Below are 15,100 nucleotides of genomic sequence, written 5' to 3' on the forward strand. Positions count from 1 at the left end.
ACCTTGAGTCCCCAGACGTTGTTGGACAACAGCTCCCATCATCCTTGGCCATTGGCTACACTGGCTGGGGTTGTTGGCAGTTGTCGTCCGACAACATCTGGAGAACCAAGGGTGGAAGAGCAGTGGTCTACACTATGTTGGCAGTGGCTCTCCAGGCTTTCAGGCAGGGGACATTCCCAGCCCTACCTGGTGATACCTTCTGCATGCAAGGCAAATGCTCTAGCACACAGCCACAGTTCTTTGAGGACGTATCCTTGTTTGGAGAATTGGCTACCAGCGCCAGTCAGCCTTTGCATTCTCCTGTCCCTGGAAATTCTCCTACATTCTTTCCTATGAAGCAGTATTGAAGAGGTAACCCTCTTATTTGGGATAGGTGCTTCTAGGGGTGCATTAGTGCGTGCCACTTCCCCCCACATTTTTTTAACAGGGCAACTGGGAGCACTACAGAGTACAGTGCCAGTGAAACCCCATCCATCAGCCATCTTAATATGTCCAGAGGCGTTTCTTTTCATTCCAATATGTACGTAAGGAGCTGACCTTCTCAAAAGATTGCAAGTGGGATGGAGGGCCCAATCCACATACAATGCCCGGTGCCCAGAAAATCCTGCTGGCACACAACAGCTCAGAGCAAACCCTCACAGCTAGAGATGGCTTTTTGAACTCAGAGTCAGCCTCAATGTGTATCTAAAGCAGGGATGAAGAACTTGTGGGCCTTGACATCTTGTTGGACTCCAACTCCCATCAGGCCCAGCAGACAACATCTGGAAGGCCACAGGTCCCCAATCTTCAATGGGTACATAGAAATTTTTATAGGTGAATTTTATGCAAAGTGGTGTCTCAGGCTTGTGTTCTGAGTCTTTTAAATACCTAGCAATGTCTCTCACAGAACACTCCCTGTGGCAAGCTAGATGCCACTGGCTCTGTCACAATCAAAATCTCCCAGAAGGAGAATTTAAATGAAGAATTCCTTCCTTGTCTCCCCACTCCCAAACACACACAGTTTTTACCAGTCATCATATGGTGGTCTTGTAGAGGAATCAATTCATTCAACAGGACCCCATGCAATTTGAAGCCAATGTTTAGAGGCGTGGGATTTTTTGACAGCCCAACCAACAAGGGATCCTATGCCTTTTGATGAACCTGGCTTCATTGATTGCCAGAACATGGCAATTTCAAAAGCCATATGCTGTCCCCTTTTTGTTTCAAATCCAGGCTGCTACATATTCTGTGACCTGCCCTGGTCCTACTGAGCTGTTTTATTGCTCTTTGAGCTGAATGGTTTCAATTCATCTTCACCCAATCCCAGCAGAATGGCAAAGGAAGTTGCAAGACTTCCATTGTGTACCTATCTCTCTAGCTCCCCCAAAATTCCATCCCATGTTCCTGCAGATACAGTGGTCCCAAAACTGGGGGAAAATGTTACAACATACATCAAATTTTCCCCTTCCCACATGCTCCCCTTACACCCATTAAACTGGTCCCTGGTCTTGGAATGTAACCTCACCCTTTTTAGGATAACATCTTCATTTTTGGTCCCATTGTTTCCCCCAATTGGGTCCCAAGATCAACACTTATCAATCAACAGGATTCCTCCTCCATAGGCAATGTTGACCATGTACAATAACAAAATGGAACTGAGGGTGAGCAAGTGGGCAGATAAAAGGAATCTACCTATCTACCTATATAATTATGAAGAAAACAGAATCCACAGTGGCTAAGCCCAGGACGACATCCATGGAAGGTCCATCAGCGTTGGCTGTATACAGAATTGGCTAGGAGGGCTCCAACATTGAACAACAACAAAGAAAACCCCCACACCATTAGACCAGACTCATTGTCTCTGGCCTTTGAAAGTGTCAAAGTCACCATTGGCGTGCATATGCACAGTACGAATTTGGACTGGTGGAAAGCTCCTCCTCCCCTCCCCAGTCCTCTTTGCCATCCAAGTGGAGGCAAGATTTGGAAGGTCTGATGCTTAAGGTTTCAGAAGGAGAAGGCTGTGGATAGAGGTGAGTCCTTGGAAGGCTGGTGGCAGTGGTGGGATTTCCCCCCCTCTCATTGGTGGTAGACTATCAGTGTAGGATAATTTATATGGTTGGATCCATCAGTAAGCTTGGCCCGTTTCAACTGGTAGGAGACCCAGCACAGCTGAATGTTCCCCAAACTTCATTCTGCGCTGTGTAGAGAGGCTCACGTTCTTGGTCAAATAGTCAACAGCAGCTGGGAAAAGCAAGCAAAGGAGAAATGAGCAACACAAGATAGAATGTGCAAATAATCCTGCAGAAGGAACATTTGCAGTTTAATTTTTAAAAAGTACGCTCCTAGTCCTTAAGGCTATGAAGTGTGAGTATAGATCATGTTTGGTGAAATCTAGGAAGCCAACGCTGAGGTTAAACATGATTTCCAGTGATTAGGAAGATGGAGCTTCAGGGGATAAAATTTGCATATTTTCTCGCTCCATCTGTCGAGAAGTGAAAAAATATTATACAACAAAATATACATTTTGATTTTTCACTTGGCATTTATCAGCACATCTTTCAGTCTTTCTTGGCTGTCACATTGTAAGCCTGCTTGGGAAATTTGCTGTGGAAGTCAAAGCATCAAATGCCCAGACCCAATAAACAGAGGTCTAGAAACTTGGTTGATTTGAAAACAAAAGTTGGGATTTGACCAGCATATTACGCCCACATCCTGTATTTTCCCTGTAGCGTCAACGCAAGCCAACCCAGAGACCTTGAGTTAGTTTTGGAAAGTGCTAAAAATAAGATTTTGATCAGGCTGTAACAAACAGAATCATACAGGGGCCTTTCAGATTGACTGGGAGATCCCAAATTTGTTTGTCCCACCCCCCAAAAAAAGTTTGGTGAGCAAAAGTTCTTTTAAATTTTTTATTCTATTTTATTTTACCAGGTCATCCCAGTAGCTGACACTCCCAATTAGCGGAGCTTCAGTCAACTTCTGTGCCCACCCGACTCATTCTAATGTCACAAATTAGATTAATAAGGAGCTGGCAAGGAAGGCACCGTCGGTGCCAATGGGTAAACAAATTTCAGCCGTCAGCATCCTGTCAGCGTCCTGCCCCAAAGGGGGGTCCCTTCCAGGCAAAAAATCTTATTAGACCTGTCACATCCATTAGGAATCCTTTCACGCTTCTGCGTTCCATCACCAGCATCATTAGCACAGCCTTGGCCTCTGGGAATGGCCGGGAGTGCTCTGATCTGGCACCTCTCCATTCATCTCCTCCCTGTGTCCCCCCCCCTCTGCTGCCATCATCTAGGACAGAACGGGAGACTTTACTGCTTCTGGTCCTGAGATCACAGCTCAGCTGGGGCACGGCCCTCCCCCCGCCCCTTGGAAGAGGCCCTGATGGACTTTAGAGGTGATTTCAAGCTGCACGTAAAAGTCTGATTCTGCCGTTTCATGACGTCAGGCTGGGGAATAATTTTTAGGCTGGCCTGGTCCTACCGTTAGGCCAACCTTTTTAGACCTCTTGGGGCACAATTTTGGATTTTTAAGTGAGTACTGTAGGTGCCACCCCCTCTAGCCACCTCCAGCCAAATTAACCTGAGGCTTGAAAAGTTCGTAGAGTTGAAAGAGGAAGTGGGAAAGTGCGTGGCTTTCTCCACTTCCTCCTTCACCTCTACGCACTTTTCAAGGGAGAGAAAGGTAACGATCCGTACCACCTCATGACCAAGGGGACAGTGAACGCATGTGAGGGGAACCCAGAGGTTCTGTGGGCACTGGGAAAAGACCTCAAAGGCACCATTGGGCCCATGGGCACCACATGGATGATCCCTGCATTAGGCAATCACCTCAGGCGGATGATAATAGGGGACAGCAAGAGGAGCCCACCCTTTCCCCCCCCGCCAATCCTCTCTCATCATCCACTCTGTAAGCTACCAGGACCCCCAGAGCTCCACTCAGGTTCAATGAAGAGCGCTACCCCGTTGAAGAAGGTGCATTCAGCTCCTGCATGTGGAATTGGGGTGTGTGTGTTTCATGTCAACCTGCCCTTTGTGTCAGGTAGCCAAACGTCTTGGGACAGCTCTGCATTTTGGGGTTCCTTAGTAGCTAGTGCAAATTTCCATCCATTTGCATACCCGGATGAAGACAAACATCCTGTTTGGAGTACAGGAGAGTGGATGCAGGAATTGCTTTTCTCCATTGAGCTCAGTATTGTCTACACTGGCTGGCAGCAGTACTCCAGGATTTCAGGCAGGGGTCTCCTCCCAGCCCTACCTGGAGATTGAAGCTAAGAGCTTCTGCGGCCCTTTCACTCAAAATAAAATAAAATAAAATAAAATATATAGTCCAAGCAGGTGGTTTCTCCTCCCCGTTTTGGCCAAGCTTAGATTTTGGGAACTCCTATGGAAGGAGGAGATCAAACAGGACAAACTGGGGAAATTAATTCTCCTTGGGAATTAATGCATTCCGAAGCGTGGTCAGACTTTTGCTTAACCCGCTCTAGGCGTCACTTAGCCATTGGTGGCTTAATTTAAAAAAAATGGAGAAAGAGAAAGAAAGAATTCGCCCCTCCCCTCCACAAGAATTCCTTCTCTCCTTGCTTTGGATGAGGTTCCTGTCAAGGAGAGAGGTCACAGAAAGGCAGCAATCAGAGCTGGTAGAGGGAAAACTTTGCCTGTGTTGTTCATTTCCAAATTCTGTGCCAAGGCACGGCAGCAGATGCTGCAAGAGATTTTTTTGGGGGGGGGTGAGGCAGGGGAGGTGTTGCTATAAGAAATAAAGAAATCAAAAGCTCACAGGAGTCCAAAACAATATACAGACACAGAGGAGGTCCCTGCTGCATCTCTGTATGAGTCACTGCTCTGGCTTTCCTGCCTCACTGTCTCATCTATGATTGCAGCATTCAATCTCTCCTAATGCAAAGATGCAACAGAATCAGCTGCTTCCAGAAGAGTTGTCCCTGGATGATACACTGTTGTGTCCTTGGAAGCTATACTGGTCTCAACCTGTCTCCTTCCAATCAACCTGTGGCCCTCCAGATGTTGCTGGGCAAATTTCCATCATCATCCTTTACTATTGGTTATGCTGGTTGGAGCTGATGGCAGTTGGATCCCAGCATCATCTGGAGGGCCACAGCTTCCCCATCCCCGGACAAGAACATCACTTGCCTTTACTGCCCTTAACTACTTCCATTACAACTCTGCTGTCTTTTAATGCAGAGGTGAGGACCCTGTGGCCCTCCAGTTGTTGCTGGGCAAACTTCCATCATCATCCCTGAATACTGTTCCTGCTGGTTGGAGCCAATGCCAGGGCTACCACAGCTTCCCCATCCCTGAGCTAGACCATCGCTTGCCTTTACTGCCCCTAGTTACCTCCAACACAACTCTGCTTCCTTTTAATGCAGAGATGAGGAAGCCGCAGCCCTCAAAATGTTGCTGGACTCCAACTCCTATCATCATTCCTGTTCATCACGGGCCATTCTGGCTGATGGGAGCTGAGCCCCGAAACTTCTGAAGCTACCCCTAACCTTCTACACTCAAAAAAGTCAGTATTTTGGGCTGCAATTGTACCTTAATTCAGGGATTTTTTTTTTTTTAAAGAGAGAGTTCCTTGCTCATTTATCAGAAACTTTGGGGAAGGGAAATTAAGGGGAAAGGCATGGTTTTCGCCCCTGCCACTCATCAAGTGGTATGACCTATCCCCCCTTCCCCTCCTGCCCTTGCACTTCCTTATTTAAGTACTGCTCTCTCTCTCCCTCCCCCCCTCTCGTCCTCACACACACATAGGGTGTGACTAACGCCTGGCCCCAGGGCGTCTTTATTGGAAATACATGGCATTGGAATTTGTTTAAGATTTTTATCAATAGCACGTGCGGCTGGCCTTCCCATCCAGAAGCGAGGCAGAGGTCAGGGGGTCACAGATCAAGCACTGCTCCTTCACTCCCACCCCAAGAAAAGAAGGAAAGAGCAGGGGGCCGGGGGGGGGGAAAGCAAGGAGCCATTCAAGCCCCTCCCTCTGAAGTGGCAGACGGTTTTCATTTGGCCGTAGAAGTCGAAGCACATTAAAAAGGGAGGTCACCCTGGAATGGGCCCTGGGCGAAAAGGGGAGCGCTGGAGAGGGGAGGGGAAGGACAACCCTTCAGAAACCTCCGAGGGGTCACACACTTCTCCCTGGCTTTGACAGGCGGCAGGTGAACTGTCTGGCTGAGAACCTCTTGGGCTGTTTGGCTGACCCCGGCCAACCGGGAGGCGAGCTGACCCTCCCACCTCCCTGGAAATGACCAAGAGACCTTGCTTCGGGGACCTCGCTGCTTGCTTCTAATCGAGGCCCCCTTTGGGCGTCCCATTTCCTGGGTAATTTTGCGTGAAACCTAAGATGCTTGTCGCATTAAAGGCAGAGGGGCGTGGCTGTAAGCAAGCAGGCAGGCAAGTGAGTGCAGGCTGAGGTTGGCAGGGCAGGCCCTGCCTGCCCCAGTGGCCCAGCTGCCATTGACCAAAATCTACCCTCCTGCAACTCAAGCCTGTTAGATCTAGCAAAGAACAAGCCTTTGCCCTCTTCTGTACGACTGCTCTTTGGGTGTTTGGAGAGTGTTATTGTTGTTGTGGATTAAATTTGTTACCCAAAGGTCTCCTGGCCACCCAACACACTTCTATTTTCCAGGCTAAACACATCCCAGTTCATTCATTCGTATCTTTCTTTTGGCCTTGAACATTTTCTGCTGCAAACTCTGCAAGGCTTGATGGAAGCCACGTGTTGTCTCTCTCTCTCTCTCTCTCTAAGAGCCATCATGGCTAGTAGCCTTCGAGGAGCCTATCTTCTACCTGGTTATGCAGGTTGGACTTTCAGGATGCATTTGGAAGTCTAGGAAAATAGGGGCCACTTTACACATCTAGATAGATAAAGGCTCAGGTGAGCCAAAAATATCCTGGCTCAGAGCTAGTGTGGTGTAGTGGTTAGAGTGCTGGACTAGAACATGGGAGACCAAGGTTGAAATCACCCATTCAGCATAAAGCTCTCTGGGTGACCTTGGGCCAGTCACTGTCTCACAGCTTAGCTACCTCACAGGATTGTTGTGAGGACTAAAATGGGGCAGAGGAGAACCATGGATGCCACATCAAAAATGTAAACATGCAGTTCAATAAATCTGAAAAAGCTGTCTATTCATTATTTCGTTCAGGAAATAATGTCTCCATTGCCCTCCAGTATGGTTCTCTGTACCGCTCCCTTTCCATCTGCCTCTGGAAATGCAGAGGAGGTTACCTGTCGCCCCTCTGCATGACCACCTGTGCTGAACTTGCCCTCCCCAATCCAGAGGCACAGAGCGGAAGCAGAGGCAAGTCTTCATCCTCTGGTGGATACTTACTTTGCCCGTACTGTCCATACTGGTAGCCAGCCACCGGGTCCACGCTGTAGCTGGTAGTGGTGTAGGTTGGGGGGCAGTAGGACTGCGAGGTGGGGAGGCTGTCAACGGACTTGATGGAGTCGCTCCTCTGGCTACAGCTGGCCGAGATGGAGTTGGCAGTGTCCAAGCTGCCATGGAGGGGCGAGATGGAGAAGTCGGCTTGCGGCTGTGGGGGGACCCCACTGGGGTTGCTCAGGATGCTCATCACCTGTGGGGTGGTGAGGGGAGAGACCGGAGTCAGTGGTGAGCACACTGAGACAATGTCAGGGATACGGGAGCCAGACGCTGAAACAGTGCTGAGTGCCAGGAGGAGGAAGGCGTTAATCATGTGGTAGATCAACAGAAAAGAAAGACCACATCCACACTATACAATGAAGGCATGATGAAGCCACTTTATAAACAGCCATGGCTCCCCCCCTCACGAATCCTGGGGATTGTTGTTTGCAAAGGGGGCTGAGAATGGCTAGGAAGGCCCCCTTATTCTCCTCCAAGAGGTGGTTTAACAATCCATCCCTCCTCCCCTGGAACGGAGGGCCTATTAAGACGACACGGCACTGCACCAGGCTCAAAGCCCTAAACAGCTTCAGCCCAAGGAGGAAGGGAGAAAGACCCGATTCCTTCTGCTGAGATAAGGACCTTAGAAGAGCCTGGATCAGGCCAAAGGGCCAGCCTCCTGCTCTCACGTGGCCAGCTACCTGCTCATTATTGGAAGCCCACAAACAGGGCCTGAGTGAACCAGCAACGCTCTCTCCACTTGGGATTCCCAGCATGGGAATTTGGAGGTAGACTGCTTCTGGATATGGAGGACCCATCCATTTCTTGTGGCTGATCGCTATTACTGGTAGGCTTAAGAACATATGAAGAGCTTGGCTGTAGGATCAGGCCAATGGAGGCCCGTCTAGTCCAGCCCCCTGCTCTCACAGTGGCCAACCGGAGGCCCCAATGGGAAGCCCACAAACAGAATCTAAGCCCAACAGCACTCTCACCCTCACCTCCCATGTGCTATTCCCAGCAACTGGTATTCATAGGCACACTGTTTCCTACAAAGGAGGAAGATCATTTGTGGCCAGCAGCCATTGATAGCCTTCTCCTCCATGAATTTGCCTAATCCTCTTCTGAAGCCATTTCCTCCTCCGGTGACACAGGACTCCTTTTCAAACCCCAGGCAAGTCCCCTGGCAATGCTGGGGCCTCAGGAAGCATCGGTGGCCACCTTGTTTGGTTTTGGCAAAGTGCCGAGGAGTTGGCGGTCACCTTGGGAGGCCAGCGGTGCAACTTGAAAGCCTCTTTATGGAAAGAAAAGAGAAAAATCTGAAAAAAATGTAGCATAACCTTATTGACCTCAATTAATGCACTAAACTGAAGATATTTCAAGCCCGGCAAGAGGTGGAAGGAAGCTATCCTCCTATTGGGAGAACTTTACTCTGTCAAAACAGGTGTTATTTCTCACCCGGCAAATGGTCTGAGGACTCCCACTTTCCTCCAGTCGAGTGACCCCTTAGCCGAATCAGCTAGGCAGGACTCTGGGTATTGACCTTCAGTTGCCTGCAGGATTTCCTGTACTCTTAGGAACATCACAGATGGGGCTCCGAATATAGCTCAGTTCAACCCTATGTCTAGGCTAGGACCATAGGAAGAGGCTTTATCTTGAGTCGGACCCTTGGTTCATCAAGCTCAGCATTGCCTGCCCTGACTGGCAGCAGCTCTCCAGGGAGCCAGTCAGGAGTCTGTCCCAGCCCCATCTGGAGATGCTCCCAGGGACTGAGCCAGGGACCTCTTCATAGCTCAGTGGCAGGGCACCTGCTTTGCAGTTAGAAGGTCCCACATTCAACCGGCAGCATCTCCAGGCAAGGAATGGGGTGCCTGTGGCCCTCCAGATGTTGTTGCTCCCATCCGCCCCAGCCAGGATGGTGACAAGTCAGGGGAGATGAACGTTGGGGTCCAACAACGTTTGGAGGGTTCCTGGTTGCTCTTCCCTTGTACAGACAGCACCGAGTAGACTGGCCAACGGTTTGATTCAGCAGCTTCCGATGTGTGTAGGGGCCACTCTGAGCCAGTCGGCCTTGACGCCACTACAGTCCCAACTACTGAAGCTCTTCTGAACTTCCCTGCTGGTGTTTTTTTTTTTTAACTTGGAGAGCTGAACTCTAGAGGAAAGGATTATTTTCCCTGCCGCCCCTCTTCCACATTTGACCTTGCTTCCTATAATTTATTACTTCTTGGAGCGTATGCCGTCACTAACAAAAAATCAATAGCCTCTCTGCCTCCAAAAGGGGGTTTATCAGGGGAGGAAATTGCTCATCTTGTCAATCAGGGGGATTGGCAGCCTCCCTGCCCTCACCACCACCCCGTTCCCGCTTCTTATCAATCGGTCCCTTCAAATCCCCCCTTTAGGCTTCCAATCAAGTGCTGGCATGAAGTTAGGTTTGCCGTTTGAGGAGGGTTTGGGTGGAAGCAGTGACAGTCTGGGGGAAGCAACACAATCCCTTTGGGAAGCTCACAAGCAGAGCACAAAGGCAACTGTCACACACACCCCTCGATGCTTATGGCATCCAGTGTTCAGAGGTAGACTGCTTCTGAAGATGGAGGCCTCATCTCCTCTTCATGTACAATAGCTACTGGTTGATCCAGCTAAGAACACAGGAAGGGCCTTAGTGGCTCTGATCCAAGGCCCGTCTAGTCCTGCATCCGGTTCCCCAAAGCGACCCACCAACATCCTCATTACCCCAGACCTCTTCTGCCTCATTTTCTTCTTAACAAATGTCTTAGCAAAGTCCATAAGAACAGCCTGCCTGTAATCCCTAGTCACTGGTATCTAGAGGTACACTGGCCTTGGATATGGAGGCTTCATCTTACTCACATGGCCATCACCAGGTGGTGGCCCCATCTATGAACATCAGAAGAGCCGTGCTGGATCAGTTCCCCAAGGGGGCCAAACAGATCCCTCTGGGAAGCCCAAGTGCAAAGTCGGGAGGCAACTGACTCAGTTATATCCCTAATTGTGGGTGGGTAGGTGAGGCCGAGAGGCAGTGCAGCTAACTGGCAACTTGACTGTGCCCGCAAAGGGTGTATTCCAGAGGTAGCCAACATGGTGCCCTTCAGACATTGCTGGACTACAACTCCATTCATCCCTGACTGTCGGCCATGCTGGTTGCTGGGGCTGATGGGAATTGGCAGTCTAGTAGCATCTGGAGGATGACAAGTCCCCCATCTCTGAACTAGACCATTACTTGCCTTTACTGCCCCTAGTTACCTCCATCACAACTCTGCCTTCTTTGAATGCAGGAGTGAGGAACCTGTGGCTTTCCTTGGGTTGATGGACTACATCTCTGACCATTGGCTATGAAGGCTGGGGCTGATGGGAGTTGGAGTCCAGCAGCATCTGTAGGGCTAGCTATTCCCTAACACAGTGCAACGATAGATACAAGGCATGGCTTTAAGATTTCCAGTAGTGGCTTCCAAGAGATTCATGCCACATGTTTGCAGGTTCACGGAAGAGAACCTTGCAATCTTCCGTGGGCCTCCACTTCAGATGTTAATTCATACATGGAGAAATAAAGAGACACATCTTTCAACAACGTTACCGCACACCTTGGCTCTGGGATGGAGAAAGTAAGGTTGTGCTCAAGAGCCACCTATAGGGAGAGGAGGAGAAATTCAACTCAGTTTGCATTGAGAGAAAAATCTATCAAATCCACACTTTCTGACAATCGGAAAACCAAAGAACATCCATCCTTCAAAGCTCGCACCTATCCGAGTGTTGCAATGAGTTTTGCCAGCCAAGTAAATGTTTGCACAAATGCATATATTATGGAAACGTGTGTACAAAAATGCATTATAAACGGGAAAATTGCTTGCAAAAGGGCACACATTAGTCAACACTGCATGCAAAACTATGTTTATTAAGAGAAATTCACACTAAAATGCTGATTTGTTTCCTTTTCCTTTTTAAAGCCAGCTGCTGCAGAAATGTGGAGAACTGAATCTCCACAATGAGAAAATGAGAGAACTGAAAGGGAGATCATTTCATTCCTAGCCACCTAGTGAGAATCATTGTCGTGGTGAGATTCAAACCGGAATTTTTCTAAGCTGGTACGGCCACCCTTTTCCAGGAGCCCAAACCAGGGGGTCACTCAGAATAGAAGGGGGTTGCAGCCAGCTAAATTTTGCTCACAATAAACCCACTGAACTAAATGACCCTAAGTTAGTCATGTCCATTAATTTCAATGGGTCTGCTCTGAGTAGATGTGACCAACTTTAGATGCAACATTGTGAGGGGAAAATACGAACTAGACAACATTTTCTGACAGACTTTAATAAGATTGCCTTCAATGAGTCACTGTCTCTTCTCCTTTTTGGGGGGGAGGGGCTTTCCATCCCTCCCCCCTTGCCACCATTTCTACAGAGCCCCCCACATTCTTTCCTCTGGGGTTACATCACTCTCACTTTCTCTCTCGCACACTTTAAAAAAAGGGGGGATTTTCCTTTTCCTGTTTCAAAATGTAATTAATTCTCTCCATTTCTGAGCTGGCCCTTAGGGCCTGTGGACGCGGAGGCTCAAGCCGCGAAATGTGTGCCCTTTACGATAAAACAGAGATGGCTTTGGCACGCCAAACACAATTAGGCAAACCAATCTTGGCCATCGATAGCTTTATTTTAGGTTTGGAGGTTGTGGGGGGAGGTGGCGCCGGGCGGGGAAAGCCTACAAGGTTTTGAGGGCAGGTGGGTATTCGAGGGAGGGAGGGAGAGAGAGAGAGCATAAAACCAAATCATTGGTGCTATATGAAGATTACATTCCTGAATGATGGCGGAGGGCAGAATCTGGAAGCTTCACTGGCAACAACTAAATTGAGGCACTGTTTTGATTGGCAGCCCTTCCTGTTCCATGCCAAGCACTGGCCAGGGAACTGCTTTTAAGCACTAGAAATAAGATACTCTGGGGCGCATCACTCTATTTCGTGAATGAAAGGGGCACCTTGTAGGCCCAACTGGACAGGGCTATCCACCACAACTAGTGGAAACCCCTCCAGAAGGGATGGGGAGAGGCAGCAGATGTCCAGAAGGTGTTGGGCCCCAACACCCATCATCATCCCTGACCACTGGCCATGCTGGCTGGGGCTGATGGGAGTTGGAGCCAGCCCACCAACCACTGGAGGACCACAGGTTTCCCATCCCTGACCATCTCTTGCCTTTACTGCCCCCTTGCTACCTCCATTACAACTCTGTCTGCTTTAATGACAAGGTGAGGAACCTCTGCCCCTCCAGAGGTTGTTGCACTACAACTCCCATCACCTGTGAGATATCTGGGGCTGGAGCCCAAACAGCATCAGGAGGGGCACAGGTCCCCATTCCTTCATCTACTAGAGATCCTTCTGCATACAAAATGTGAGTTAAACCACTGAGCTGTGACCCCTCTCCTTATAGTTTATTCTTCGGGGCACAGAAAGCTGTCTTATTCTGAATCATTTGTCCATCCAGCCCAGGATCTAGCTGGCAGAAGCTGTCCAAGATCTCATGCAGAAACATCTTGTAGCCCTGGCACTTGGAGATTCTGGAGGTTGGACCTGGGGTCATCATCTTCATGCAACGCAGGTGAGCCACAACCCATCCCCATCTTTGGAGGAGGGCTGTAGTTCAGGTGTAGAGCACATGCATTGTATGAAGAAGGCCCCAGGGTCAATCCCAAGAAGGATCTCCAGGTAAGGCTGGAGAAGACCTCTTGCCTGAAATCCTGGCCAGCCACTGCCAGTCAGTGCAGTTGACACAGAGGGTAGATGGACTCACGACCTTCTGGGTTTTATTGGACTACAGCTCCCATGAGCCCCAGCCAGTGCAGCCCATGGTCAGGGATGATGGGAGTTGTAGTCCAACAACATCTGGAAGGCCACAGGTTCCCCAGCCCTGGGCTACATGGTCGTATGGTCCTATGTTCCAAATCTGCCGAATTCATCAGAAGACCATTGGCCCACAGAGCTGTTTTCCCAACGTGCCCCGGGGGGGGGAAGCTTTGGCCTGCTGGAGCATCAGACCAAAAGTCCCATCTAGTCCAACATCTTGTTCTCACAGCAGCCAACCAGATGCTCCGCTGGCAAGCTTGCAAGTGCAAGGGCACTCTCCCCTCCTGCCATTTCCAGCAACTGGTATTCAGAGGCATACTAGAGGTATCATTTAGCCATCATGACTAGTAGCCATTTGGCCCTTCTAAGCCAGGCACCAAGGAAACGGGGGGGGGAAGGGGAGAGGAAGAATCCAACCCCATTCAACTTTATAAGAGGGAAATCCTCTCTCCTCTCAAGGTGATGGGAAAACCACCAAGCTCTTTTCAGTTTCTTCTCCCTATCTCAATATTTGCAAAGCTGGGCTGGAATTAGATTGGAAAGGGAGATGTTTCGGGTGGAGACAGATAAAAAAAAAAAAGCCCATTAGGTCATTGATGCAGAAAGCTCCATCTTCTGCATGGAATCCCTTGATGAGGGATGGATCTTGCTGTCATTAAAGGGGATTCTTCTGCCTTGTGTGCCACTGCATCCTCTAATCCCCGGAGAGTATTCAAGGAACGCTTCTCTCACACCTAACTTAATGTTTCCATCTCCACGCGGAGATCCTTAAACCTCATTTTATCCTTCTCTCAGCTACAAGGCAAACTCCTTCCTTCTCTCGCCGATGTGTTAATACCTTCTACATAATCACAGGCTGATTCTGACACACACACTCCTGCTCCCACCATGAGAATGGGCAGCAGCGGCTACCTTAAAGAGTATAAAAGGGAGATGATTAATTTAAAAAAAAAAAACTATTGAAAAGTTGGCCTAGCAGATGCAGGGTGGAAGATTCCGCTCTTAGTTTGCTGCCGGCTTTTCTTTGTTTGCAAACCACCTTGGTATTTCTTCTTGAAATGAAAGGTGGTATATAAATTCTGGATTTATGTATTAAATTCAAGCACTGCTCCCCAAATGCGTACTGGATCCACTTTAGCCATAAGAACATCAGAAGATAACTGTATCATGCCAACGGGAGGGGGCATCTAGACCAGCATCCTGTTCTCACAGTGGACACCCAGATGCCCCCAAGGGAAGCCCACAAGCAGGACTCTTGGGGAGCAGCTCTTCCCCCAAATGTGATTCTCACATGTGGCCCTTGGCCTGAAAAAGACCTCCCATCCCTGCTGTAGTTGCATCAGTAGCAAATTTTGGATTAGATGACCTTTATGGGCCCTTCCAACTCTAACATTCTATAATTTGATGGGTGCCGGGTTGGCTTAAATGACCATTTCATTGTCTTCAGTTTCTTTAAGTTCCTCCCAATCTACTAGGTCATGGGGACGAAACCACCGTTCCAACACCCTGCGTCACTTTCACAGACCACCTGAGGTTTTAAACGTTAACAATGTAAAAAAAAAACACAACCGGTTTACTGTTTGAGAAAGCTTTTTCACTCCCTTTAGGAAATCACTAATTCAGACAACTAGGGGCAGACATTGAACAAAAGGAATGTCCAATGTGCTAGGAATAAGTTTAAATATTTCATCTTTATCCTTGAAGGAGCTTTGACCTTGCCAAATTGCCCCTTAATCGTAGCTATGTGGGGTTTTTTTTACCTCCTGTGGTCACCTAGCAATGATGGAAACACTCTGCACATGCTCAAAAGATCTCAAGACACCCAGTGGAAGAAAAGGAAAGGGAGGAAAGGAGGTGATAGGGTGTGGGGGAGAGGAAGAGCCTTACAACTGAGGGTT

At 48.9% G+C, this 15,100-nt stretch overlaps 1 protein-coding gene across 4 annotated transcripts in view; it reads right to left on the bottom strand.

Annotated features, from left to right (window-relative positions):
* Positions 1-785: 785 nt before the first annotated feature.
* The window catches only part of PAX7 (paired box 7), a 136,430-nt gene continuing 122,115 nt past the window's right edge, over positions 786-15,100 (bottom strand). For all 4 annotated transcript variants that reach the window (XM_061601063.1, XM_061601061.1, XM_061601062.1 and 1 more), the window contains exons 10-11: positions 7,328-7,574; positions 786-2,220 (exon numbers count right to left, since the gene is read on the bottom strand). In XM_061601063.1, the coding sequence (XP_061457047.1) occupies positions 2,105-2,220; positions 7,328-7,574 (363 nt within the window). In that variant the 3' untranslated portion in view covers positions 786-2,104. The remainder of the gene's footprint in view (positions 2,221-7,327; positions 7,575-15,100) is intronic.

This window comes from Rhineura floridana, chromosome 18 (genome assembly GCF_030035675.1).
Source record: "Rhineura floridana isolate rRhiFlo1 chromosome 18, rRhiFlo1.hap2, whole genome shotgun sequence".
NCBI lineage: Eukaryota > Metazoa > Chordata > Lepidosauria > Squamata > Rhineuridae > Rhineura > Rhineura floridana.